Source organism: Camponotus floridanus, unplaced genomic scaffold, assembly GCF_003227725.1.
Source record: "Camponotus floridanus strain SB8 unplaced genomic scaffold, Cflo_v7.5 scaffold9, whole genome shotgun sequence".
Lineage (NCBI taxonomy): Eukaryota > Metazoa > Arthropoda > Insecta > Hymenoptera > Formicidae > Camponotus > Camponotus floridanus.
This window is the reverse complement of record NW_020229860.1, coordinates 3,666,763-3,692,029: the sequence shown is the minus strand read 5'-3', so window position 1 is coordinate 3,692,029 and position 25,267 is coordinate 3,666,763. Positions and strand designations below refer to the sequence as shown.

The window sequence follows — 25,267 nt, the reverse complement described above, 5'->3', positions numbered from 1 at the left end:
TCTACAATCGCGTAATGAATTTCGCTTTGCCACGGTGGAAAGCATGCCGTCCAAAGATGAAAGTTTCTTGACCCTCAGATCGCGTGGTAAATCAGTTGAAATCGCGCGACTACCTTCGTTCGTTAACTCTTTAAATTAGATCGCGTTTCAGATAGGTCCTTTGAAGCGGTGCAGCTGCATCCGCGAGTATAACTTCATTTGCTTAAGACCAAACTCCGGGAGACTTGGGCTTTTACTCTGACGAGATATGCTACATTTGCGGCAGAACGTACCGCAGGATAATCTTCTTCTGGATTGCCCGAACAAATTGTAGAAACGTGATATTCAACGTAATCGGATTCGATGCCGTTTGCGTTATATATCATTAAAATATGTATAAGATCTGTACAAAATTCGAAAGTTAAAATAGGAAAAGAATTATAAAATGTAGCACATCATATTTTTAACTTACGCAATTAAAACGTTAATATATTCTTCATGTTGTTAAAGCATCATTAAAAAAGTTTTATTCTATTAAAAAATTGTATTGATATAAAAAAATATACACCTTGCATTATCTTAATATGCTACATGTTATTCTATTTCTTTGGAAAATGAAAGAATATAAATACAACTTTTTTTTTGGAGCAACAATGAAATATTAATTTATTCTTGAAGAAAAATTTTGCATTTGCTCTCAATTGTTGCATTAATTGTAGCATTTGCGATAGATTAAGAAGAGCTTAGCAATCTGCTGGATCTGATTTCTGGGTTGTTAAAGAAAGAGCGATGCCAATCAGACAGAGACAGAGTATCCAAGTATATCATCTTTCATGATCGATCATTATGTAGCTCGTAATCGCATAATCAATTTTATATATTCTTCTTTTTTTCTCAACATATACGTGTACGGCTTCGCTTGTCTGGCTATCCTTTATTTGCCATTGTCAATGAACTAGCATCATCGGACTATCCCCGAATGATGTAAATCAGATCCGTGTTTCAAACCTCTCTCCCTTCTCCCCGGCAAATCATGCAGCTGCTTGCGCACGAGTTCGTTTACATGCGTTTATTTTCCAGTCGTAAAATAGATGAAAGCGTTGAACGGAAGCAGTGGACTATTAGCGCTATTCATGGAATATTGTTGAAGTTTTTTAATTACGAGAAAGAAAGAACATAACTGTGTCTCTCTCTCTATCAATTAATTAGAAACTGTTTCAAGCGATATTTGAATCTCGTCGCAAAATTAAAATTATTGAAATATATCAAATAAATTTCTTGATTTGTTTTTAAACGAGAAATAAAATAATTGTTTGCTTGCGCATTTTTTTTATCGGTTTTTTTATCGGTCTATTTGTTCGATTAAATTCTGGAAATGTATACGAAACAAGCATTTAAATACAATAAAGCGTATTATGAGAGAAACTTGTATAAATTTGCGCTAATGAAACAACTTTTTTAAATACTCTTGTAGCGTTTTAAATCCTGCTACAGATCATGCACTAATTCTGTCCAATTGTTTTAGCGAAATTACTCTAATATCTTTGACGTTAATTAATAGTGGTTTTATTTTCTCTTATATTTTCAGGATATTTATTTTAATGTAAATAAATCCTTTCAAATATAGGATTTCAAATCTAGCCAGCCATGTGTGTTAATGTTAACGTATAATATATTAGAATGCGAACTAATCAATTCGTTCATTTAATTACTTTGGACCGCTATTGAATATCCCTTGCAAATTCGAATGGATATAGAATATTCATACTTTCATTTCGAAACTGCTAAACTAATGTTGATTGATACTTTCATCCCGATATTGCTAAATTAATGTTGATTATTAAGATTATTGAAGATCTCTGCAATCTCATTTCGTATATATGATTATATATTATATATGTATACATGTATGTATTTATTTAAATATTTAAAATATAATGTATATATGTATGTAAATATATAATACATACGTACATATATATGTGTATATGTAACAATGATGCAGCATTTTTTTATGCTATACCTCATTACGTAAGTTACTGCATAAATTCATACAAGTCAATGAATCTCCACGACTTTATTAATTGCTAAAGATAATTATCAAATTTCGATCGAGAATCGTTTCGGTGGACTATTAGTTCTCAAACGTGAATTAAATTCCAGTTACATATCGGATATTCGCGCTCTGCACACAAGCGTTGGAAATAGATTTGGTGAACGGCAAATTGCGGGATGTCGGTGAACAAGGGTTTTTAACAGTTCCTCCTCGATTGCATTCAAACGTAGCATAAACTTTGAGAAATTCGTGACTATACGACATGTTTTCCCTCTCTTGAACGATTAAAACTTGGCAAATATCGTTGGAGAATATTCTAACTACTTTGAGGAACTTATTATTAATCGTGACGGAACTTTAGTTGGATTATATTATCGACAATTATTAATTATTTTTTTTTTCATAGAACTTGTAAAAATGGTTGATAAATTTCAAAGTCAATTTCAAGATTTACATAGAAATGAAATTCGTTAAAGAGAAGTGAAAATTTATTGCATTATGATTTTCACGAAAGAAATGTGTGCTAGATAATATTATACGTGATGATATTATATACGCTAGATAATATTATACGTGATTTGATTGAGAGAAATGGTAGAAAATCATATCTTTCGATTGATTTTGCCAGATATAATATGTTATGAGATAAAAATGTAATTTTGCTTACAACGTGCAATATTCATGCGAATAAGGCAATAAAAGTGCAAATTTATTTTAACGTATATGATATGCATATAATCTTTCGAACAATATAACATCGCAGAATTGCCAATTATCACGAATATCGATATTACGCATTACATACTTTAATAAGAAGATCCGGTCTGTGATATCTGCTTATTTATTTATATATATTGATTCAAATTACGATAGGTATGTTTGTGTAGTGTATGCGTAGAATAATAATGTGTTTTAAATCTGCTGGCTCAGTAGTCCTACTTGTTTAAAAAGACACGTTTGATTGAGCTTGCATATTTGGAATTAGTGGAGATATTTACTTTATAATCGCATCACGCGACATGAGGAATCGTATAACGCGATGTATAAATATTCGTTGTTTATTAGATAAAAATCAATATTGCATCAATATTGCGCTCTCATCGCTTTCCGCTGATTTTAATCACGCTTTAAGATTGCATAATGCATTCACCTTGACTTCGTACTAATGTATTGGAGCTCTTGAACGGCTGTCGGCTCCATTTAAAATGTCTCTATATTGAAGGCATGCGCAAAAGTTTCTATAATCTTGCCCAATCATCGTTTCGCGAGGTCTTGCATTAAAACAAAAAATTTCATTCATATTACGATACAGTTAATTACTACCAATTGTTAAGATTCGCGTAATATGTTAAAATTAACGTTATTGATACCGTTGATTTGCACATTCTTCGTAACTTTTGCGAGAAATATCAAATAGATTTTTTCTTTCCACTCTTCCATAAATTAATTTCTCCAATAAATTAGTTTATCTTATCTCTCTTCGATCTAATTTTACGTAATTCTGTTTAATAAAAAATATTTATTTTTTCCCAATTAAAATAATTTATATATCGTATTTTATTAATGATTCTAATTTCGACATATCACGAATGCATAGAATTAATAATAAGAGGTATCTAAAAGTTGTAAAATTCCTCAAATTTTTAAATTAGCGATTACGAGGTGAAAATGTTACGAAGTGATAATGTAAAATAAAAAATAGATGACTTTTAATGATCAATTCACACGATCAGCTGTTATTGCCTATGTGCAACATATGTCATTTTTCAAAGCGGCAATATCTCGTTTGGAAAAAAGTAATTGATCGTCGAACCAGGCTAAAGATTACTGAATGATAAGATTACTTTATTTCCTGCCGGCAAAAGAGAGAAAGACAGAGGAAGGAAAGAGAGAAGAAAGTGAATAAGTGAATGAGCGAGTGAAAGAAAGCCAGTCAGAAGTATTCCTTTCATCTCTTTTGCGTTTGCTGATAGTTTGCTGCAATAATATATACGTCGTCTGCACATTATGCATGCAAATTGATGCATGGAAAGCATAATGAGATGCTTAGGCGCGGTTGTTTGCTGTATGATTAACCAGTTCCTGTCGTATTTTATTATTCGTTAGTCGATTTAGTTAGACGGCATGTAAATTGCGTTAAAAACTTTAAAAATTATATGAGTATTTTTTTGCGAAATTACACTTTATTGAGCATATTTTGTTGAGTTCGATAAAGCTTTCAACGAATTTTGTACAATTTAAATATGTAATATTCCAGTAGAGTTTTGCTGATACCGCGTCTTTTGCGAAGCGAGTGGCATTATTATTAGACCGGCAAAAGCGCTCGTCGATAAGATTGAGCCGCGTGAAGAATTGCTTTAAGTACTGTTCACACATCGAAAGATATTTCTAATCGAGAACTTTTTCATCGAGAAGGAAATCTCCCAGGTCTAAAATTTATCGAAGAATTTATATTATATATGAGATATGTCCTGATATGTGAAATATAAGAGACTCCAATATGATATATACTGAGAGAAAAAAGTTGTTGACTAAACCATTCAACTAAATTATTATTTTTTAAATTAAAATATTAAAATATTTAAGTTAAATAGATGTCATGTTAAATTTAATATGTCGTATTTAACTTAAATATTTAAATTAAAAAAACAATAATTTAGTTGAGCGGTTTCGTCAAATTAACAACTTTTTTTCTCAGAGTATGAGAGATCCACAGAGCGCTTCTGTAGCATGAAAAGTGAGAGTGCATGGGTAGAATTGGTCGAGGAAATTAGTTTATTCAGTTATATGCGGCGTTTCGACGATGATATTTCGCGACGGTTATTTACCACGTAGATAAATATGATCGCGCGCATATGGTACACTTTATTGCACAAAGCGCTATGGTCGTTTGGGAATGGTTATAAACGAGCGATTGACGACGTTACATCGGAGATGCCGTAGGCTCCGTTTCGTGGTGACCCACTTTAGCGCGATGCTTCAACACGCCCGAGGATTCCACTCGCCCTAGGAGAGTCGGCCCTGTTATACTATGACTGTTAAGAGAGTTACGGGAATGTAACTCGGCTGTATTCCATAAAATATACAGGATGTTACACTTCAACTTGCGAGGCGAGGTAACGTACGTGTCTCTTGAAACACATCAGCAATAGAAAGAGAAACTAATTGAATTTTCCTTTCGATTTCGTATTGTTGGAATCGAGAAGTAATTTTAAATTAAATTGTTTTTTTAATAGTGTGATTCGAAAGAAAAAAACATGGGAACATTATTGTGAATTATGTCTATCATTTATTTAACTGTATATTCAGCGCCTACTGTATATTATATCGATTAATTTGTATAATATATTGATACTTTTTCGCAGATATCTTTTTATCAGTTTTATTGTACAGTGCCAAAGGACTAGAAGGCAACAAAATGTTTTGGCGAGACATATTTTTGCTCGTTTCTACACGAATCGATGGATCGTTCGTACGCAAATATCATTGTGTACCTACTTGTCCTCGCTATCGATATAAATCTAATGCACTCCAGAACGCATCGTCATTTTCCACACGCTATCTGCCTTGAAGCGCGGGCGGATAATTTTAACGCGGTTACTGAAATTATATATGCAATCTCCAAGTACAGGCGGTTGACAAAGAACGAACGTATTCTGTCTCTGGTGGCAGTCTTTCCGATTCCATTAATAGTTCTCTGTCACGTTGCTCTATCACGTCGCAAACTCTCTCGGAGCGGTCACGCTCTAGGCAGACGTGCATCGCTATAGAAAGCCGTGTGCCATATTCCCGTTTCATGTTTCATTAGCGAAATAATGGACATCCGATATGAAACTCATGGTAATCGAACGCGATAATTGATGAATTCATCATCAGACTTCGAATATTACTGTACTATGTAAAAAAATTCAATTGATGTGATATCAATTATTTATAATTAGTACCTTCTTAGTTATATTTACAACATTTAATTCGTTGTTTTAATTGTAAATAGTGTTATTCACCGCTATCATGATTGTTATTTATCAAAATAATTAGTGTTATTTAGCAAAAAAGACATGTTTAAAGATTAAATATTATTATCAGCTGATAATTCAAGTACTTTGTATCTAATATATAATGTATTAAATGGAAAATTTCTCGCATCGAAAACATTGCAGATGTTATATTTTTCAAAGATTCATACTCTATAATATAATTATCTAGGAAATTCAAGATTAGAGAAATACACGTGTTACAGCGCCAACAGCTTCTGGACTTATGCAAGTAAATCCTAATCTTTGTTGAGTCTAGCGCGTCGTTAAGTGGCAAGGTCTAATTAGCATACGTCGTTCGCGAAGCGGAAATCTCTCAATGCCTGTGTATCTTCGTCCGATCCTCGAGCGTAGGGAATTCTTGAAGCGGCAAGTGCTTGTCATCGAGAGGAAAAGTAGATCAGAAGGATTTATGTAAAACTCACCGTGTAATTATGAGCGTCGCGCAATTACGCAGAAATCGAGAGTCTTATTCGTAGAACACCATCACGTAATTATTCATTTTCCTCTATTCTCTTTTTATTCTTTCGAAATTGATACATACATATTGATGTCACTTAAGGAAATTATCTTGTCATAGAAAAAATCCTCACGAACACGTAACGTTTAATGATTGTCAGCGAAGATATTAATGTTTGGCATTTTTTTTCCACCCACGATTCAAGCAATCGAATTCGCGAAACTTTCTCGCAAAAAAGTTGGCATATCGACGTGAATTTGATGTGATTCAATTATATTCATCCAAGAGGGAATATGGTCGACTTTATCGAGTTGTAAGATTTCGAGAAAATGATGACGAGCTATTATTATTGTGTAACTTTGTAAAGACGGTGATCGGTACAAGAATGATGATTTGCTTGATATCGCGCGAGGTGTTTATTGCAAGAGAAATTTCATTAATAATTTCTTCATTCGTCATTTGTCAATCAATTTTCTTAACAAACTAAGTTACTCTACAAGCCATTTGATGTTGCAAATTGGAAAGTTGCGCGATAAATAACGATCATTCATGTTAAGGCAGAATTTATTCTAAAGAATTAAACTTTTCTAGAAGAATTTATTATACAAACTTCATTCACATCGGTGATCATGGAGGGGAGTGAAATCTTTATATATCCAGCTATAGAGATAAAAAAGTGAGACGATTTCGCTTATCGACTGGTGTCAAATAATAACTCTGTTTCTGTGCCACGTTGTACGTGGGGGAACTTTATGCCTGTTTCACATCGTTCGTTTTTCCAATGAACCGTCTGCACATCGATTCGGCGGGAGAGAAAAATTGTTTACATAGCCCGATGGCTTTAATCTTTGGGGAGCTATTCGTTTCACTATATACACGCTCACGCAGACGCGTCAATGTCCTTTTAATTAGAATTATTGAAAGAAAAGTATCTCGTCTTTTTTTAGATTTATCAAACGTTGAACCGCGGAGTCGCAAACATATAATCAGTATAAATTATCCCCCCCCCCATATTCCGTCACACTCTAATGATTTATTTCTTTACGATTTCTACTTCAGACAATTTAAAGTTTCAACAGTCCATTATATTTATATTGTAAAATTCTATCGTAATTGCGCTAACGTTAAAGATAAATCTATGCTAATATCAAGTCAGTTTGTATAGAAATTTGAGGAATCTCGCAACAAAAAAATAAATAAGTATTTTGTTTCTTCAATTAATGATAATTATTTATAATTTATAATTTTCAAAAATTTATTGCCATTTTATTTTTCTTCTTTTTATTTTTTCTTTCATTTATATTATGCTCTTTATGGAATTTTTAAATCTTTTTTGATTAATTTTGTAACTATTTTCCTAGAATTACCTGGGAAGCCTTTGATCTGTTTGCAGTCGCGCGCAAAAAGGTCTCAATCGCAGAGAGTATATGCTCTCAAAAAGATTTTTATTTCTCGGTTATTTTCTTTTGGTCTGCGGGTGCAGGCAGTGTTAATGATAAAAATCAGAGCAAAGCATTTGTTAAAAACGGCTGAAACCGATAAAAAATAGCGATCTATTTCCTTCGCTCGATACAAAAAAGTCAAATCTTTTTCGATGAGAATTCTACTCGACCTAGTTTCTACGTCGAAGCTGTGCTTGCGTCATACTGGAAATTATTCGTGCATAAGGCCTCGTAATCTTGTAGAGCCGATCATAAATGAATTGATCAGACGAATTAACATTGGATTAAATCCAGAGTCTGCATGTGAGCTTACATATACGTTCAAAAATGATTTGTTAACGGTCATTACTAAGTTTATTGTATTTATTGCTTTATATAACTTTCCCCTTCTCATAGTTTTTTCTTAGGAAATCTATTTTACATAAATTGAAGATATAATAATTTTCAAATATGAAACTAAAGTAATAATCGAAGTAACATCTCCGATATAATTAATTTTATTTGATTTGATTTTAATTTATGACATTTAATCTTAAATCTCGAATAATTCATAAATTTGAGGTCCATAATAAAAAGATAATCTAATTTGTTGATTTTCCTTAATTTCTTTTAATATCCATAATGAGGAAAAAAATGATATATAAATTGAATCAAATAATAAATTTAGCGCAACACATCCTAGGTTGCTTATATCCAGTGTTGCTTATATATTTTGTTTAGACTTTGCACGCTCGTTTTTGTTGTTTATGCAAATCCATCCAATTCAAAAAAATCCCCTTAGCTTTATATACGCGAGTCTTTTTTTCGACTTGCAACAAGTCTATTCAAGTTATTCATGGTCGGATATATCTCCGGCCATTTAATTGCCACGTGGAGTCGTCGTGCATCTCAACCGAAACCGCGAAACGACACCCATCGCGCTTCGGATCACGCTTGCGTGGAAACGACGAAAGTAGAAGCTGAGAGCAACGGGCATTCCCTGGTATCATGGCTTTGCATTACCGTGACAAAGTGCGGTACACACTTGCGGAAGAGCGAGGAAGTGGGTCAATGGGCCAAGCGCGGCTACAATCCGAGCTTCTCTGTATCGAACTGCATCCGCATCTGCACGCGAGCGAGAGGGTGCTGGGCTTTTCGATGTGCATCCCAGCGGATGACATACAGAGTTGTCACGAGAGAAAAATCGCGAGCATTTAGTGTATTTATAAACAGCGAAGACCGAGCGAAAATTTTTTCGCAAGAAAACAACACGCGCCCAATAAAATTATGCAAAAGCGGCTACCATTTTCATATTTCATGCGCGGACTCTTTATTCCGCAAATAAATCCTTTAACCGATAATCATAATCTCCACATCCTGCATCGAATATGGCGATGTTTCGAGATTAAGGATTATTTATCATTTAATCGGTAATTTTAATTTTTCACACTAGGAGAAGTTTAATCCGTTATTCCTGTTTAATCTCCTTTATTCAATGAAATTTTAAATCTTTAATATTTTTTGTCTCTAAATTAAAATTGTCGCGACTCCTGGACAAAAGCGATAACGGGCTTGATTTCAACTCATTAAAAATCATGGATTAATGCTATTCCGGCGGATAAAAGCTGAAAATGCGCTATGCATGAGAACTTTTATGCAAAATGTTGCATATACTGCGGAATAATGTAAACTTTTATTATCCTGGATTTAGACAATATTACAATATATGCATCACAACAAGCGGAAATGGAGCGCCTTGTTTTTGCTATTTTTTTATTATTATTAAGTGCATGGAAATAGCACTTTTATGCGTCTTTGGATGGAAATAAAACTTACTTATTGTTTGCAAGAGTACATATCAATGGAAACTCTACATTGTATCGCAAACTTGCACAAATGTAGAATACAGATCTATCAAAAATTTATGTTCGTTCCGTTCGTTCAATTTTAGCTGCCTATACTTAGGATCGTCCGTCTGTGCTTGATTGATTTTTACTTATTGCTCATAAATTTTTATCGCTTATGAGTCGTAACAGTATTTTCGTGCTGTACTTTTCTGGAAAATTTTTGAAAGTCTTTTATTTGAAGCATTTATTTAACACGGTCTTATTGAGGGATAAAAATAACCTTTTTAGGTGTCGTTTTAAGTATTTTTGAAAAATTTTCTTACACATATGTTCGTTAATTAAAAGTTATTGTCTTCATAATAAAGAAATTGCCTAGAAAGCAATCGGAATACTTTTTCAGCGTTTTCTCCCGATTGTTTCGAACGAGAGCGGATATAGCTCTTTCATTAGATTTGTTGCGGTCGTCACACGAACATTGATCGATACGCGAATAAAAAAATAACGCATGGGACGTTTTTGCTGTAAAATGGATACTGTTTATATTTTCGAACGAATATCCGATTGAAAAGTGGGAGAATCGAAGATACGGGACTGTGTATGAAACTTACTGCTGGAATGATGGAACCGGTCATTCAACTGGTAAACTTTTCTCAAGAGGTCATGGAACTCATTTATTTATAGTATTTTAATCATTATGTTGCAAATTGTGAGAAAATGTCGATTTCTCGCATAATCCACGTGTACTATTTGGAAAACTGTTCCTACCTTCTTTTTCTATCCGGAATAATAGTTTTCTGAGTACAGGCATCTATAAAGTATGGAAACTTTTCGCATTAAAATGATGTATGGCGCATTCATGTCGCCGACAGTAATGATAATATTATGCATTTGACGAGATCGCATGTGCAAATTAAATATTGCATAGATAAAAAAATAAGTTTATATTAAATTATTTAAACATATTAAAATTATTAAAATTATTATACAGGGTATCTATCTATTCTCTGGAAAAACAAGAAAATCTGGTATTTTTACGGATTTTTTTTATGCCTGGAGAAATCATGAAATTCTTATGGAATTTTGAATGGAGGAATTTTAAAAAAATTTTTTGATAATTTTGCTCTTGTACTAGCTGACAATCCGATTCCAAGTTTTGAATTATGAATTATTCAATTATGTGTGCTTAAAATATATTATAAATATATATCTATCTTATACATTCAAGATCGTAGAAAAGAAAATATTAAATATGCAATATATATTTTTTATGTTAATTTTTAGAGATAAAAAATGAAAAGTTAAAAATTCTTATCTTAACGAAAATATTCATTTTTTAATATATTTGCAATCTTTACGAAATTTAAATGGCTCTGTATTTTTTCCTTCCATATGAATGAAAAATACAACAAAATTATTTTAGAAAATTGTATCAAAAAATTTTTTTAAATATTCCTATTATTTGGAATTTTGAACAAAGACATCTGGAAATCAGGGAACTTTCAGGAAATTTTTTTATAAATTTGCAAAAAAGAAAAAGAGATTTACAAGATTGAGTAGATACTTTATAATACATGTTTTATGTATGTCTTTTTTGCACATTACTCTTATTTATTAAGAACGATTTCATATGATTTTATAGAGACTCTAAATTTAATTTAAAAAAAGAAAAAAAAAATTTTTTAAATACTTCACGCGTGCCGAAGGAGCATTAAGAAAAATGAGATATTACGAAAATTATATAGATGTTTAAAATCGTTCATTAAATTCCGGCGCAATAATCGTGTTTACGTCATGCTTCGATTCGAGCCAGTGTCAATGAATATCGATACTTTCACCATGAATCCAACAACAGGAAGCGTGAACACGTGCACACGTGCGTCCACACACAGGTGAACCACGTTTCCCGAAGCAGCACATGCGGTCATTTCGCATGCGTGCATAATCCTTACGTTTCGAAAGCAACAATCAGTCGAATATGACTGCAAAAAAAAGAAAAATACGTAAAGAAGAATGCATAGACATGTGTAACAGCAGATGTCACTTGTCATTGTATCGAGAATTAAATTTATTTTACGCCAGTAATGTTCAGTATTAAGATATGTTGACATTAAGATATGTTGATATGTTGACTGATGATGTTTGGGATTTAAATTACAAATGTGTATATGTGCAATAATTATTCTTTGACCTTAAAAGTCAAGTGAAAAATTCATAAATTATAGGAAGAGAATCGATATATGAGAATTAGAATAAACTATATAGATTAAAGGAATATATTTCCTGTTATATTTTAAAGTTCCACGTCGAAATTTCGTATGTATAAGTTGTTTTATTCTATTCGGCTCTTTATTGGAACGGGAATTGAAACTCTGGAGTACGATTTGATTTTTCCGTTTTTCGATACGCGCAGTTTGCCGAGACAATACATCAATGTATGTTACACAATTTCTGTGAAATAATTAAATACCTACGAACGCGAATAAACTGTAAAGAGAATTCAAATTACTATATTTTTTATTCAATTAATTAATTGATATGACTGTGGTACGCACGATTTATTTCTATATTTCGCTTGATAAAATTGATTTTATCTTTTTATTTGAGCTTCAATTATCGTCCAATGTTTTAGCAATGATTGATTTATTTGTTGTTAATAAACTATATCATATTGATGATGACAAATCCACATAATTCGACTTTGCTATTCTATGTTGTGTTGAGCAGCAAAGTCGAATAATGCTGTTCATGTTCCTTTTAAGGTCGACTTCTCACATGATTTGTATGCGAATATTATTTTTAAGTGATGAGCATATATTGAATTCATCAAGTCTAATCGACAAGTCAGTTGATATCGTCAGTCGAATCATTATACTGAATTGTTCTGTTTTCATGCATTGTAGAGACAATGAATAATTATATATATTCAGTCAACTTTATTTTATTTTCTTGTATCAAAAAATTAAATACGATAATAATCAAATAATAATCAAAGATTGAAGATATTATATCGCGCAAATAACTAATAATCTGATTTTTCGCGATTATTCATAATTTTAATTTTAAATGTTTTATTTTCTTATGATTCTTACAATCTAAATTGAGAAAACATTTGATCAAGAAAGTATTTTCACAAATTGAAAGGGTAATTTACCTAAGGAAGAAGTATACGAGGACTCTTTACAAGTCTTGTCACTTGCCATTTGTTATGAGATACCGTCTCTCTCTTCTATAAAACTCCGTGCGAAGCTTCGCAATCTTTATCAAAATAGAAAGCTCTTAACGAACTTTTGACCGAAAACAGCTGTGTTTCAATTCTTCAGTGACAATGGATGATTCCTCTACGCGGCTACAAATATTATTTTCTTCTTTCCGAACGAAAGAAATATTCCGGAGAGTAGCTTTACCGTTGGACGTTCCAATTTCGAGAATCTATCGCAAATTATGAGATACGCGCCGTCTCGTTATGATCATCTTGTCCTGCAATTGTGTATCGTCAATAACTGTATGTGCAATTGCTGTGGGTTCTTCTTTTGTGAAGTCGAATTGTGCAAGCACGATGAAAAATGATTACGTGCACGATCGTTGCATTGTAACTCGTGAATTTTGACGAATTATTGATGTTTCGATTATTCAGTCTCCGATTCTATAACGAACACGACTGTTTTCCGAGACTATTGGTGCTGTTATTCGCGATTTTTATTTAGTTTGACAGCTCACGTATGAAATTCGGATAAAAAATTAACGAATGAGCTGAATCTTGATATGCATATGCGTAGCATGTTTTATGTATTTTGTTTTCGTGTCCGAACCAAGTAATAATAATAATACGCTAATACGATAATAATTAGCAACGCTCGCAAAAAGCAGATTTGGAGCTATTATCATAATTTATCATTCGTTACAGATTATGTGCATTATGAATACTGAATTCTGATCCATATTTACATAGACTTTATCAATTCTTGTGCGCTTGTAATCAAAATTACATTTTGCGATACATCGAATTTTATCAGCAATGACATTTTAAGTATGACAAATACTTTGTTCATCATGTTCAATATGTGTTATTAAAATGTAAAAGAAAGACGGGAATTAAAATAATTAGATTAATTAATTAATGATATTATGTAATCGTTATGTTTCAGCACCTTATGAAGGTGGAATATGGAAAGTAAGGGTTCATCTACCAGAGCATTATCCTTTCAAATCTCCTTCGATTGGTTTCATGAACAAGGTTTATCATCCTAACATTGATGAAGTCTCAGGCACAGTGTGTCTAGATGTTATAAACCAGGCTTGGACTGCCCTTTACGGTATGTTTAACCTTTTAAAATTATATTCGGTGAAACCCTTAAATAGCGCAAGTGCAATTTTTACTTGACCATCTATTTAACTGTTTCATAAGACTCAACTTAATCTAGATGTCATTTTGAGAGAAAATTATTTCTATGTTCAACGATATATATTTCTCTCGTATCTATAAATTAAGTTTGGTCGACATGAAAATGATTCGTCTTTGTCGAGTAAATTTATATAAAATTATGAAAGATTATACCCCGATGACGTGCTCTCTTATCATTTCAGATCTGTCAAATATTTTCGAATCTTTTCTGCCTCAGTTGTTAACATATCCCAATCCAATTGATCCCCTGAACGGTGACGCTGCCGCGATGTATCTTCATAAACCAGAAGAATACAAGAAGAAAGTAGCGGGTGAGTATAATAAGCCAGTTTAATAAGTTTCCCTGTAATAAAACGCGATAGAATAAAATAGCGGATTATTATAAGAGTTCGATCGCTGCCAATCAGAGCTTGCATCTTCTTCTCAGAATAAAACTTCCTCTTGCTTCCATATCGCGTATGCGCGTGTTTTTAAAACGTCGACATTTTGTTCGCAATGCAATTTCCCGTTTCTTTTGACTTCTATCTCGACAGATTACGTCAGGAAGTACGCGACGGAGGAGGCGCTGAGGGACCAGGAAAACGGCGGCACCGGTAATGGGATGTCCTCCGATAGCGAGTCCTCGATGAGCGACTTCAGTGAGGACGAGGCGCAAGATATGGAGTTGTAACCAAATATATTACCATCCGTACCCATATCCTTAATCATCTCGATCCCTTGTAAGATCCCCGATCGGTCGTCCTACTACCAAATAGATGCTTACACCCGAGACTCCGAGCCTCACTTCTGGTGACGGCGACGAGCCCCTATTACTTGTCGTTGCTCCCGTCGTTCGTCGCTCGTACCTAACTGACTCGCATCCCCCAACAAACGAGACGGGGGGATTCCCATAACTCTCTACGAGAGTGAAAGCGACAGAAGTGAACGAGGTAAAAAACGGAGAATCGTGTACGGGGTTGTGTATTGCGCGCTCTTCTTACCGAGCGTGCATCGAGGAGCGTTTTCGATCACGATGTTTCTTACGATCCTCCGAAATTCTCTCGAATTGGTTTTATCAATCGTTTGTTGCGTTCAATTGCTACGATCATGATAACGATAACGCGTTCATCAATGCGTAATCTGTTAGCATGAGCGAAACTTTTCTTTGCAACAGAGAATCATCTTTCTTCCTCCGAGTGCGGGGGGAAAAGTAAGGAAATGAAAAAGAGAGAAAAAGAGAGAGGACCCGTTGTTTGGATTTATGAGCTCTCTGCTGCCGGTTGAGATTCGTAATGTCGATTCTCAAAATTATTCGTATCTCGGCAATTGAGCAAACGATGTGTTGTCACCTACTGTGTTTATATGCATTTCTATGTGAATTGAGAAGCGACCGAAACACAGTAATATTATCGTACGATCAAGGATTACACAGAATATATTCGTCCGGTTACATTTCTCTCGTTTTTGAGATTCTCTCGTCCTTGTTCATTTCTCGTTTCTTCTTCCGAATGCCGCAGACACGCTCATCGTTGTGATATTCGAAAACGCGTTATCGAGAGAAAGAGAGAGAGAGAGAGAGAGAGAAAGATTAAATAAAGAAGCACATCGGAGAAATGCGACACGAAAAATTTTAACAACGAGCTGACCGACCTGATTATACAACGATCGCATCTTCTCCATGGCTAACGACTCTTTTTGCTTCTATCTTAGATTATATTAGCATTTATTTAAAAAGAAGAAATTATATTTTCGCAAAAAAAAAGAGAGAAAAAAATTATTTGTTATTTATTCTCCGCGTTTTTAAATTTGAAAAATTCGTCGAAAATTGCTTAAAGGAGAGAAAAATAAATTATCTTAGCAATATTTTTCTTTTTCCTCGCAATAGATAAATAAAAAAAGCATCGGTACATATGTCAATTTTACGGTTCTCCGTTAAGACAGGTTTTTTGTTAAGCAACAGTGAGACACATAAAATGTAATGGAGTATGGGTACTAGCACCGTCTTCCTTTTCCTACCATCACCATTCCCAAACATTTCCCTCGTAGGGCTTCGCATCAGCGACCGATCGCTACGTCGTCGTCGTTATCATCGTCGTCGGGGAAAAGATCGAATCTACCACAAAAACGGCCGCACGACCGTGACACGAACGATGTCAGGATAATGCAGCCGCCATTCAAGACTGCGCGATCGTGGAATTATCTCGGGAGAATGAGTGCAAACGAGACTCTGAATGCGTTTCAAGCATCCTCGGCGTCCTGTCTCGAACTGTGCGCATCGGCCGAGCATAATGCGGAGGAGATGCAAACAAACGAACCTGCAGGACCATCTTCATCGATGTATCCATTCTTTGGAAGTGAAATGTAATAGATTGTAATCGATCCCGATGGGTGCGGATCGGATGCGATTCAACGATCGCTCGCGAAAAATTTTAAGTCAATTTGTATTATTTTAATCTCATTGTTATTTGAATTATATTATAGATTTCATTATATAGATTAATGTTATTAATACAAGGACGTATATATTAAATTAAATTAGTTTGTTATAATGTTCTAAAGAATACTTTGAAAACTTCGAATAACGGAATTGGGAACATCCTTACGTTAAAAAAAAAGAAAAACATTTAATTGCTATTGTCTCCATCTGCTATGCAGTTTACTTCGAACATTAGAATTAAAGGAAATGAAATCAAAGATCTCAGGGAATTTCTGTTTGGGAAACAAAAAAACTTGTGGTTGTAGCATCGCTGAGGTAAGGAAAACAATTCTATGAGAGATGGAAAGCACACGAGGAAAATACAAAATTTAGTTTTTATGATTGACGATATATATCAGTGAATTTTTGAATTTTCAAAAAGAACCAAGTAGAGTAAAGAATTGTGTTTGGCAGTGTAGGAAAATTGTAAAAAAAAATTTACGAGAATATAAAATTGTACAAACTTTAATGCACAATAATCTTCGCTCAATAGTATCTCGTTTCAAATTGATCTCCCTCCTTTGCATGATTTACGTGTATGCAATGCGATTACAACTATACGTAAGTATAGACGTTATATTTCAGTGCCTTCTCAGGCAGAAAAGCGTGCCTTATTATATGGGTCTCCTGTGACAAATTGCATTGGAATATATGAATGCATACGACGAGCATTTAACGCGTCAATAAATCTGAATAAAATTGATTATTTAAAGCATTGCAAACTAATATAATATGTTTATGATATGTTTATTTTCGAAATTAGAGATAAAGTAATTACATATGTGTTGAAAGCAATTATTAGCTTCACACACAATTCGATAATAATTGAAATATATAAAACGTAATTAAACAGAAACGAGAAAAACGGAAAAATGTAAAAGATTTCATTGATAAAACGATTGTCAATTTTTAGAATTTTAGATAAACACACTCCTTGGTCGCTCTCTCTCTCTTTCTCTTTATCGAATTGATGTTTGATAATTTATATTTCATAATTTTTCTATATCATGTTGTTCGCGCAAGCACAACGACCATACATGCAGTATTTACAACAATTAAATTTAAATGTATATAGTAAAATAAAAGTTATAATTTTTCAGTCAATATAACGTATATTTGCAATTTCAGTATATAAAAACTCACAGTCACAACTTTGTTCATCATAACTATAAAGTTTATATTCAGATTTTGAATGTATTATGTAACATTCGTTTATGTTACATTTGTTTTTTTTAACGTTATATTTTTTTGTTTTACAAGAGAAGACTACATAATTTATACATACAGAAAAATATATTTATCCGTAGCATCATTATATAAGATTTACTTTTTCATTAAAACATACATGATCAAGTTAGCGAATTCATTCTGTTTTCAAAATATACTGCAATGTATTCATCGAATCGAGAAAATTGTTATAGATATTAATTGAAATCAGATCATGTGATTTTTACATAATTTATTAATCATTTTAATATTTTTTTTTTAATTTGATGCTTTTTCGTGTCTTCTTTTAATCTGTGCAATTATATAGTGCGATACCTTTTTTAAAAATTCATCTTATAATTGCTTTTCATTTTATATTTATATGTCGTATTCTTCATTTAATAATTAATACTTTAATGTCTTTTGAAACTTGATGTGCAATCAATAAAGTATATATGCGTCACTTGAATGTATGACAGAAATGTACAGCTTTTATTCAGGGTGAATATTTAGCAAGGTGTCTGATGAATTATCAGTCGTACTTAGAGAAAAAAAGAACTTTGCTATTTTTTTATTCATACTGTATTTCTTCGCACACAAAAACGTGTCTCTTCTACTTTATTTTTATAAGTTAGCATAATAGCTTTACAACGCCCGCATTTTGCTAATATGATCATTTTCGCCGATAACTATTACTTTTAGATTTCGATCGAGAATTAAAAATCATTGTCAGAAAATGCGTTTGAAGTAGTCGATTGAGTTTTTGAAGTCGTACTCTCAGATCTCACATCGTTGCTAATTGTATATGTAACATATAGAATTATTGACTAGTTATACGCATAAATATATATATTATACATATAATTATATATTCGCATAACTCTTCATATTATGTACATGATTTTGCTAACGAATTGTTTAATTAAGTGATCAAATAATTTTAATAATCATTTTTTATTTTTTTTGCAAGTGTTATTTGTTTTTCCTTGTGTCAACTCTAGTAACTTATCGTGTTTTATTTTAAGTATTGGTATTCTCTTTCTATTTTTTGCTTCGTTCATTATTATAACAAAGATGAAGAATTTGTTGCTGTGGATGTAAACCGATATCAAGTTAATGCTTAGATTAATACTTATTAATATTTCGTTTTAATACAAAGATTCATTGCCTTTATTGTGTTCAAATTTTGTTGTAACATTAATGTCTAAAGACATATTTTTATACATATATTGTAATGATATAATATAGCAATATAATTCTTTGTCTCATATAATTCATTGCCATTTAATTTTTCCTGTATACATATCAATTATTTTTACAATCATAAACAACTTCTTCATAGTTTATATATCGATCTTTTAACTCTGTAGGCTACGTCGGATGTTTTATGAAAATACATGAATAATTGTACATTTAAAAGATGCAAAGGAGTCATTACGTATAACAAGAAACATAATTTATAGTGATAATAAATTAAGCTCTAGAGAATTGAAACGAGAGAATTTGAAACTACGATTATTGTGACTGATTGGCTCTTTTATATATGTGTTCTTAATATCGCACATGATGAAAATATATTTACACAAATGACAATTTTCCGATATAGAGAACAGTCGGTGACGAGCGATGCCACGTATTATATTTGCCAAAGTTATGTCAATAATTCGTAATCGTCGAAAGGCGAGGGATTTATTTTAATCGATTCTTGAACATCTGACATATATATGTTGCATATGCACATATATGATACATATGTACATTTTAAATAGACTTGTCAAAAAGTTTTGCGCTATGATATAGCCTATATTGTCTACGGTTTTTGTGCGAATTATATTTGAAATTGCAACTTCAATATAAAAGAAAGAAAAAAGATATTTAATGTCGGAGATAGAATAATCGGGTTTTTCACTGTACGATATTTAATTCAGTATAACGTTGTTTTAAATTGTGAAATAATATAGGGAGATATAGAGCGCTTATCAAAGAAATTCCTTTAAACATGGTTAAATATCAAGTATTCTTTTAAGAATTCTCTATTATATCATGAATAAAAAGGATAAATGAACGATCATTATATTCGTGTACCGCCGGCGGAGCACGTTTCTTGATTTGACGTTTCTTGTTTTCTTTGCGAAGAATCTATGCTGAATTAGGTAATCGAGGAGATGTGTTGTGATGAACGCACATTCCTCTCCGCTTTCAGATATCCTTCATCGGTGAACAAGGAAACAGCAATATTTTTGCTACTTATATGTCATAATTATATCTCATCAATGTTATTGAGCGTGCCTACAATAGCACGAGCATTTGCAATAATGGTTGATTAAAGTTGTAATAAAGATGATACAATCGTTATATTAAACCGATCGTACGATCGGAACTAGTCGTCTGACAACGACACGATGCAGTTGTATTCTCTCGCGGAATATATTTATCACTCGGCAAATTATTTATTCGCGAGCGCAATAGCAAGTTCGTTTCTCTCTACTCTATTCAGCCGAAAATGGGACTGCACAAACCCAATTATCTAATCTCCCGACTTAGATTCAGCGAGAATGATCTAGGTATTTGCCAATTAGACAGTGGACGCCGACATTGCCATGAATCAATAGTGAGATAATAATTGAGCAGCGTGGAAAACACGAGTAAAAAACGATTGCTGCTTTGATCATTTAAATGCATTTTATTTTCATCACGTTTTATTTCGTATTTATTTTTCTCCGTATCTGGCGATATAAAACTGAAACTAGAAATTCGTGTAATATTTTATTATTCGAATTTTTTCACGTGTTGAATATTACATTTTAATAATGTACTATTGCTTTGAACAATATCGGCGTTCATGATGCAATGGACGGAGTTTCACACATACACACACACACGTGAGTTATTACTACTTTAAATTCATCGATTGTGCGAGAACATACCTAAACAATTTCCATATAGATAAGCGAGACTATTGAGACATTTTTTTATGACGTTTAAATGAAATAAATAATTGCAATAAGTTTTGTACTCACATTAACAGGGAAAATGACTTCACTGCAAAGAAACAAAATTACGGATGAAAGAAAGCGAAATATGATTTAATTAAGTATTTTTCTGTGACGAAAGGAACAATACTCTCACCAACAAAAAGCTTACGCTCGCTTATACATCTGGAAATGATAAGAATTTAATATTTCAACTATGTGGTGATGAGAGACTAATGAGCAAGCATAATTAAAGGTTGGGGTACTTTCTTGGCGGTCCGCACTGCAACGTATGTTTTTCTAATTGTTATTTCTGTTTTTAATTAGAAAAACAGAAATATAATAAGAAATATAATTAAGTGTGTTTATAGAAATTAATATTATACGCAGATATATAAAAAACCTATTAAAATGACGAATAATTGGCGAACAAAAACCGAATTAAATAATAAATGAAATTTGCTATATCATTAAAAAATCAAAATTATTTGATAAATTTATTACATAGAAATATTACACACACATTGGTAACGTATTTAGACCAAATATATTTTATTACAATTATTGTACAATTTTGTAAGAACGTCGTTTGGTGCGCGCTGCGAAGAATTTAGAAGATTGAAGGATTTCAATGCTCGCGATCCTCCAATCAATCGCATACAGTGAGACGGACTCTTTTGATATAGATTTCGATATTGCTGGTAGCACACAGATCCTTTTCAAACGTAACACATGTAGCGACGTAATAAAAAACTAAGGAGTTATACTAACTCGTAGTGACGACGATCGTCATTAACTCTGCAGTAACGTTACATTTTCCCCAGTGGTTCCTAGTCACTGCCATACTTATTGACGACGATATCGTGAAGAGCGTGACCGGAGAGCTGCTAAAGAAAATTTTTGCCGAACAATATTGAGAAAAAAAGAATAAAAAAGTATATCTCTTAATGTGTTCGAATTATTAGCTGTTAAAAGTTCTCGAGAAAAAAATTGGCACAAAGATTGTTGTACTGCAGGGTTTACGGGGAATCGACGAGATATTCGTTAATTAACATTGGCAAAGTAAAGCTTTATAAATTAACGTAGTGTGATGATGACGATGACGATGGAGTTTAGAACACTTGTTCGGAGGATTTGTTCGGGAACTGTTTCTATGTTCCATGTACAATCGTGAAGATCGAATTATTGGTGTCTGTAGAGGTACATATATTTTCTTACGGTATATATATGGTAATTAGCGCTGCTTCGGCTCGTGAAGGACCCGTTCTTCTTGAATTGGTCGTAATGTCGAATCGAAGAAAAAAAGTGAGATTTCAGAAACGAAGAAAAAAAGTGAGATTTCAGAAACGATCATATTTACATCTCGTAAAGTAATACAATAAAATCGTTCAGGACTTTTTTTTTTAATTCTATAATGTTTAGCGATTTCATTGCAATATCCTTAAAATTTTTGTAAACCAGTGAAGATTGAGAGTTAGATTTGAATTCAAATTGGAGTCATTTTAGAAATTCATAAAATGTATTTTTTAAGTAACGTTTCAAAATATAAAAAATTGTGTAAAAGATTATAAAAACAAAATATTTAAATAATACATGGTCCAAAAATATGGTACAAAATAAAGTAGGATGTTTTAAACATTAATTTCATTTAATATTTAATAAATTTAAATTCAAAAAATATTTAATATAAAATATATTCTTTAATTGATAGGATTATGACAGCATTATTTTTAAAAGAGTCTTTATAAATAATAATAAACATACAAATTTACGTAATTGTGATGTAATTATGCAATTGTGTAATAATTTCAAGCATAGATTTATCTTTTTGTCGAAGTTAGAAAAATGATTTATTTTTGGACTTATGCTTCATACAGATCCATGAAATAATTCTAAAAGATCAGTGAAATAATTCTAAAAGACGAATTTAAGGGAACGGGCGCCTCAAAGCTAGATGTAAAATTTTCTTAGGTACCTATTGTTTCGATGTATGAATCGTCTATGTAAGATGCTGGTACTGTTAGAAACAAAAATGTTGACGACGAGTATGCCGAGAGAATAGAATATCTCGAGTAATCCGGCCTTTTCGAAAAAAAAAAACAAGGATGAGACAAAAACAATTCGACGATCTGTAACAGATCGTTTTAACAGACAGATTTCCCAAATCTGACCAATCACACAGAATGTCTTTCTAGTGTTAACACATGACGATGATTACGAACTCGCTGAAAATTCGCGTTCTCATGGTTCATGAACACAATAAAACAATGACAAACAATGAACATTACGCTATTACAAATATTTATTATATATAAATAAGATATAACAAATATAAATATATATAAATATATTATATTGAATTAACGATGATTGAACAAGATGCAATTTTTTGGTACAATAAAATGAAAAGAACCAATATTGTCCGAGTGTTATTGAAAAATCCACGCATGTACATGTTATATTGATTATGTTTATAATATAATTTTTCTTTTATAATTTATGTATATATGTGTATATATAAATACTCACATTTCTCTGTCACTATAGATCAATCTTCCTTATAATTTGAAAATTATGATAAACTTTATACTTGTGTATTTTTGATTTTAATTTCCAGATACGATATTTATTCATGGAATTAATCACGATACAATATCTTAAAATAATTTATATAGTAAAGTATTGTACAATGATTGTGAAATATCCTATATATGTTGTGTGTGTGTTTATTCTTATATATAATCTGTATTCTAAAATCTCTATATTATCGATGAATGCTTCATTTATGTATGATTCTAGATGGTTTCTATTAATTGTATTTGTCATTTATATACATTTAAGTCGAAAAATGTGCAATTTACATGTAAGTAATCTCTTTTTTATATAATTCTTATATTCACAAAGGAAATTTTTATTAAGATAATCATGCATTTCATACTCGACATGTTTAAGTATATACAATTTAAAAAAATTTTTTTAATTTTCTGATATAATTTTTTACCGGATATTACTTAATCAAATCGCTATTTATTTTAAGATTTGTGTTTCTAGATATCTAAATCGAAAGGACAATTTATTTCTGTATTTTCATTTGAAAGCTAAGATGTTTTTCAATTGCTATATCGTCATCGCGCATCAAATTATATGTAATTACATACCATGACATTTATTTTAATTTCCGCAAAGAAACTGCTTTAAATATTTCACGATAGAAATGTCGTGTCACGTATCATTGGATAGTCATCGAATTAATTTGAATTAAATGAAAAACAAAAAACAATTGAAAGTTACATTATATTGCGATCGATTAGATTGTTTGGCGATGTTGCTATTTTTCTCGAAGTCAATATATGATTCATGATTTACATATCTAGAAGCGAATATCTATTCGTTCAAAACTGATGCAATTTATCAGAGAACTCACGGAATCTGATCCGATATGCAATATTATCTTAAATTGCAATTTGTCATGATTAACACAATCAAGCCTCACAGCGATCAATCTTTAAAGGTGCGGCCTCATTGACGCTAAAAAGTAGCGTCAACCATTGGTTGAACAAGGAGGTAAGTATAGTTGCTTCATTGTTCAACCAATGGTTGACGCTACTTTTTAGCGTCAATGAGGCCGCATCTTAATGCGCAATCCAACAAACTTTTGCACGCATCTCAGAACGCGGCATGCATCAACCAATCATCGTCTACTGAGTGCCATTATTTCCGGAGAAGCGCAACGGATTGGTCACGTGCATAGACATATAAAATATATAGATGGGCATTAGCCATTGAAATCGCAAGTATCAATAGTGAAAAAGCAACAAGTTGTCACGTCTAATAAGCCCGTGTTTTTATACCGTATATTTGTTCATTTTATGAGGTATTATTTTACTATTATTATTTATTATTATACAATTTTGAAACAAACAAATTTTTAAATATTATATATAACATACATACATACATAAATATAAATTTATAAAAAAATAGGTGCCTATTAGCCTTGTTGCATTACTGTTTTCTGCTAGAAAGCATTTTCAAGCTATACCTTGGATAAAGCGATACGTTGAAAGAACAAGGATAATGTGATCCTCGATCCTTTCTTATCTTTCCTCTCTACAGTGCACGCGACAATGTAATCGTGCGTGCATATGTGTATGTACATATATGGACATACACTATCATCGAAATTGAAAATTTATTTCTCAGCGTTGGTAACCCTGAAACCGGAGTTTCGCACTGTCACCGTGCGAGGTCTCCAACATCAATTCGGAGCGTGTCATTTTTGTCGACCTTTAAATTGATAAATAAATCCAATATGTCCCGCGTGTTATTGTATCATTTTTATTGTTAAATATCTAAGAAATGTTTTTTAGATGTCAAGATGATATAATGTAAAAGGAGACGGAGATCCATCCAAGAATATACACGTCTCCTAATT

General features: G+C 32.2%; 1 protein-coding gene across 1 annotated transcript in view; it reads left to right on the top strand.

Annotated features, from left to right (window-relative positions):
* The window catches only part of LOC105255584 (ubiquitin-conjugating enzyme E2 H), a 32,702-nt gene extending 15,553 nt beyond the window's left edge, over window positions 1-17,149 (top strand). Inside the window, exons 4-6 of the mRNA XM_011264931.3 lie at window positions 13,943-14,110; window positions 14,382-14,510; window positions 14,733-17,149. Coding sequence (XP_011263233.1) covers window positions 13,943-14,110; window positions 14,382-14,510; window positions 14,733-14,869 — 434 coding nt within the window. The 3' untranslated portion in view covers window positions 14,870-17,149. The remainder of the gene's footprint in view (window positions 1-13,942; window positions 14,111-14,381; window positions 14,511-14,732) is intronic.
* Window positions 17,150-25,267: the final 8,118 nt, after the last annotated feature.